Genomic DNA, 5,352 nt, shown 5'->3' with positions numbered 1-5,352 from the left:
ATAGAAAAAACCCTGACTTTATCTCAACTTTGAAATTGCAAAGCTCAATTTTTTTGCTTTCTGTTCACTACTGCTTCCAATTACACAAATTGGGTATTCTTAATTTTTGTTCTAGTCCAACTATTTATGTTCTTCTGCCCTGTATTTTCAAACTAGTTCATGTCTCTTAGCTTCCCTCTGTTCGTGATTGAAGTGGTGCCGTGAAATGGAAGAGTTGATTTGGTGGAAATGGAATGGGTTAGTTTACAAATTGAACAAAACTTAGTTAAAAGTTCTGATCTTTCTTTTGGCTAAATTATGGTGCCTAAGTTTCCTATTGTTGTTCTTTTTGCTTTTAAGTTTTTTTTCAACATTTTTTTTTAGCTTCACTTTTGATGGCGCCTAAGTTTCTTTTGTTCTGGCCTTAGGATTTTTTTTTTTTTTGAACAAATGGTGATGGGTAATGGAATGTATATATTAAACTATTTATAATCTTTGAGATAATAAGTAAATAAAAATTAAATTTAGATAATAACCATAAAATTCTTTAGAAAACTTGCAAACAATTCACTTTAAAAAATTGATAACTTAAATTAGCCTATTTTAGATCGAATCACCAGTTGAATAAAATTTTAACTTAAAAAATGATATTTTATATATTTGTTAAGACAAAATTGAGATTGTTTTAATAAAAGATGAATTTATCATAAAAGAGTGAAAAATAAATTTTGTTTGGGAATGTCAAATCAAATTATCTCCAAACAAAACAAGAATCACTAAACTTATACAATTTTTTTCATAATATTTTTTTCTCAAAATAACTAAGGCCTCATTTGTTTTTATTAAAATTAAGACGTCAAAATCTAAATGCACATCTGAATATTTAAAATATGCATTAAGAATTATATATCTGAATATAAATACACATATGAATACTAAGATATTGTGTTAAGGTCTAAATGCTACATTATTAAGAGTTAAGACTGTTTGCTCTACAACATCTGAATGTGTAAAATATGTCTTTACTTTAAAAAAATTAGTATGAAATTTAATACAATACAAAATTAATCTAATATGTTATCAATAAAATATTTTTTAAAATATTATATGAAGGTTGGTGGTGGCAATGACTAGAGGTGGTCTTGTGGGAGTCAATTGAAGATGGCGTCGGCTAATGGTTGTATTGTAGGTAGTAGCTAGTGGTAATGAATGCTAGTAATAGTTGGTGGTGGCGATTGATAGTGATAGCTAATAATGTTGGTAATGATGACGGTAATTGATGATACATAGTGGTGAATTATGACGGTGATTAACGATATATAGTGGTGACTGATTGTGGTGATTGCAAATAGTCATGAACGATGGTTGTTGTAAAAAATGGTGGTTGGTGGTGATGATTATAAATAGCGACTAGTGGCATTGTACGTTGAGTATAGTAATTGACAGTGGCTGTGGTTGTGAGTAGTGACAGTTAATAATGGTGGGCAGTGACAATAATTGATAATGATGGGGGATGCCGTAGGGATAGTGATAGTTAAATGGAGGAAACGATGAGTTGCCATCTTTATAGAAATTTTTTTAATCGACATGTTAATGATATTAAGACTTTGTTACAGATCTTTAATAATCATTCAGACTCATTAAGTAGTTGTAACATAATAGAATATCACAAATACAATTTCACCTACTGTAATTTTTGACGTATAAACTAATCAATCAATAATATTTCTTAAAGATACCACTAATGCACTACTACTTAGTGTAATTATCAATTTATAAGCTTACTTAGTGTAATTATCAATTTATAAGCTAATCAATCAGTAATAAATATTACTTACGAATACCACTAATGTACTTCCACTTACTTGTGACACCTAAGAAGCAGGAGGAAAGTCCGCGTCGGCATAACACGGGAGAGGTGCGGGTATATAAGTAAAGATGTCTTACCTCCTAGTGACGTGTTTTAAAGCGGGTGCGGGCCTAGGCAAAGCGAACAATATCACTAATGGCCGGGGCTGTTACGGATAGTATCGAGCCGCTGCGTCGGCACTTGTCGATGGGGGCTGGAGTTCAAGCGAGGTTTAGGCAAATCCGGGTAGGCGGAGCAAACCTCGGTCTTGAGGTTTAGGCAAATCCCGTGCGGTGGGGCAAACCTCGGCGGACGGCCGAGTCCATAAGAGGGGTGTAAGTGACACCCCGAGTTTAGGAGGAAAGTCCCATTCGGCATAACACGGAGGGTCTTTGGGTATATAAGTAAGCATGCCTTACCTCCTAGTGACGCGTTTTAAAGCCGTGCGGGCCTAGGCCCAAAGCGGACAATATCACTAGTGGGCTGGGTTGTTATATTACTGGAATTATTATTTAATAGACTTATCGATCATTAACATTACTAAACAATACCTATAATACAACGCGCTTTAACCATTGTCAATTTATAAGCTAAACAATCATTAACTTTTATTAAGGATGCCACTAAAAACACTTCTATTTAGACTACCACTTTTTAAACTCATCACTTGTAACATTCTTTAGAGTGCTATCACTATACACTTTTACTCGGTAAAATAAATAAGTGGTACTACTTAATTTTCTTAGGATAAGTCTAGAAATGTAATATAACTGAAAAAAAAAAAAAAACCATTAAACAATTACTGAGGGACTTACCAATTGACACCATCGCTATTATTTGTTTAAAAAATATAAAATAATTATTAAATACTCAATTTTACATATTTAATTTAACAAGAAACGTCCCTCGGTAATTTAAAAAAGAAAACTCAAAATAATTATATCTACTCTATCGAGAGACTCCCTCGGTACATTTTATTTAATTTTCATTTATTTTTTATTAACATACGGATTGTGTCCTAGAGTACGGGAAAAAAGAAATTCAAAATATTTATATTTATATTGCGGGGTCTCTCTCGAAATTTTAATTTGTTTTTTATTATGTATCGATAGAGTCTCTCGGTATAGTCAATTAAATGTTGACTTTAAAAAAGTCACATAATTTACCAAGGGATGTCCCTCGGTATCTTTAAAAAATAATTAAAAATTAAAATATTTGACTTTTCCGAGGGACGCCGTGGCAAAGTACCTCGCGCCGCTTGGAATAGTGACATGAAATTTGTCCCTCGGTAACTCATGTAGGTAAATAGCTTGTTTTTAGTAGTGAATTTGTTTGTTTATTACTTTCTAATGGGACCCTTTTCCTTTTTTTTTTTTATACGTTTGCCATTTGGCTTTCTTGAAGAATGGTTGAGAAGGTGGATGTTGTCTTTAATTATGAGGGCAAGTGGGTATTGACACCACAGGTTGTTTACACACAAAAACAGAATCATCTGTGGGAGGGTTATGATGCTGAGTTGTTGTCTTGTATAGACATATGTACTGAACACACAGAAAGGTTTAGCTTTAGGGTGATTAAGCAGTTGCTAGTCACGGGTCCCTCATGTAGATATTATTTGGTTGAGGGTGATTCAGGAATTAGAACACTACAATCTTCATTGTCTTGTGAGTTTAGTGTGCTTCAATTCTTTGTTGTAGATGAGAGTGAAGATAATGCTTTAGCTCCTAACATCATTGAGAGTGAAGATAATGTTTTAGCTCCTAACATCATTCATTATAAAGAACCATGCTTTGCATCAACAGATGTAGGAACTGATTGTGTGTCAGGTTTGGAAGAGGAAGATGATAATAAACCAGTTCCTAATAACTAGGACAGTGAAGGATTGGAACTTTTTAGAAAGGAGAAGAATATGGAAATAAATGAGAAACTAGACAATTTTTTAGTGTTGGAAAAGGGTATGAGCTTTAAGGATCTTGATGAAGCTAAAAGAGTTATGGGCTATTACGCAGTTTCTAATAAGAAAGGACTTAGGGTTGATCATGGTAACAATATTAGACTTAGATATAAGTGTGATGTTGGCTGCCTTTTTGTGTGTTTGATTTCTGTACATAACAAAGATCAGAGATTTAAGATTAAGACCTTGGAACTAAAACATAATTGTCAGCCAGCATTTAAAAATAGAAGAGCTACTCAACAAGCTTTAGCACACTACTTCAAGAAAAATGTGCAGAATAATCATAAGTACAAGCTGAAAGACATGAGGCGAGATTTGGATGATCAATTTAAACTTAATATTAGTGCTTCAAAGATGAAGAAGGTTAAGAGGATCGTTTTAGAGAAACTGGATGGTAGCTACATTGATGATTTCAATAGGTTGGAGGCTTATGCTCAAGAATTGAGGGATAGCAATCCTGGTACTGATGTGATGATAAACATATCTAAAAAGGCTCTTGAACAAGGTAAAAGAAGATTTCTAAGAATGTATGTGTGCTTTCAAGCTTTGAAAAGTGGTTGGAGAGGAGGGTTGAGGCCATTTATAGGGCTTGATGGCACCTTTCTGAAAGGGAAGTGTAGAGGAATTTTGTTGGTTGTCCTTGGACAAGATTCAATGAAGCACTTCTATCCTCTTGCTTGGGCAGTAGTGGATAGAGAAACATCCAGAACATGAAAATGGTTCATTGAGTTCTTTGAAAAATTCCTTAGAGCTAAAGGATGGTGAAGGATTCACACTTATGTCTGATATGCAAAAAGTACACTTTCTGATTCCTAGTTTGACACTTTCATTAGTAGTTTCTAATTTTTGTTTTGTACAACTAATTTATATTAACTTGTTATGCTAATTATTATTGAAGGGTCTGATTGATGTTGTTACTCATGTGCTTCCAAAGCACACCATAGATGGTATGTAAGGCACATTGAAGCCAATTGGATGAAGAGTTAGAGGGGTGTAAAGATGAAGAAGTTATTGTGGTGGTCTGCTTGGAGCACCTATGAAGAAGAATTTGAAGATCAATTGAAGTTCATAGGTGTTGTGTCTGAACAAACAGTCAAAGATTTGTTATGGTTCCCAGCACAACACTAGTGCAGGGCCTATTTTGACCTTTGTCTGCAAGAACTTCGCATGTGAAAACAATTTTGTTGAGTTATTCAACAAGTGGATTCTGGAAGCAAGGACAAAACCAATAATCAAGATGTTAGAAGATATTAGAATGAAGGTACATATTTAGTGTTTTTATGCTTAAATGGATAATCTTGATTTTATAGCTTATTGGGTTTTTATTTATAAACTTGATTGACCTTTTAAACTGGCAGTGAGTTCTTGATTTACTTCTCTTGTATTTTGTTAATTTTTTTAGCTGAAATGATGTTGTATACTGTGGGATGTTTGTTATGTTTTTAAAGGTTGAAGCTTTAAGAGTTGAAGGATAATCTTTATTTGCTACTGGTACTGGTTTTTGTTAGAACTGAAGCAGTGCTATATTATATTATATTATTAGAACATAATATATTTCAGACTGTAGCAC

At 33.4% G+C, this 5,352-nt stretch overlaps 1 protein-coding gene across 1 annotated transcript; it reads left to right on the top strand.

The window, feature by feature from the left end:
* The first annotated feature begins 3,737 nt into the window (after positions 1-3,737).
* On the top strand, positions 3,738-4,496 carry LOC132066380 (uncharacterized). Its single transcript, XM_059459701.1, has one exon. It carries the CDS (start codon positions 3,738-3,740, stop codon positions 4,494-4,496), a length of 759 nt encoding a protein of 252 aa, XP_059315684.1.
* Positions 4,497-5,352: the final 856 nt, after the last annotated feature.

Source organism: Lycium ferocissimum, chromosome 8, assembly GCF_029784015.1.
Source record: "Lycium ferocissimum isolate CSIRO_LF1 chromosome 8, AGI_CSIRO_Lferr_CH_V1, whole genome shotgun sequence".
In the NCBI taxonomy this organism is placed as follows: Eukaryota; Viridiplantae; Streptophyta; class Magnoliopsida; order Solanales; family Solanaceae; genus Lycium; species Lycium ferocissimum.
This window is presented reverse-complemented; position numbering and strand designations above follow the sequence as displayed.

Excerpts from the sequence above, each read along its gene's own strand:
- LOC132066380 (XM_059459701.1), top strand. The coding sequence starts at position 3,738 with ATGGAAATAAATGAGAAACTAGACAATTTTTTAGTGTTGGAAAAGGGT.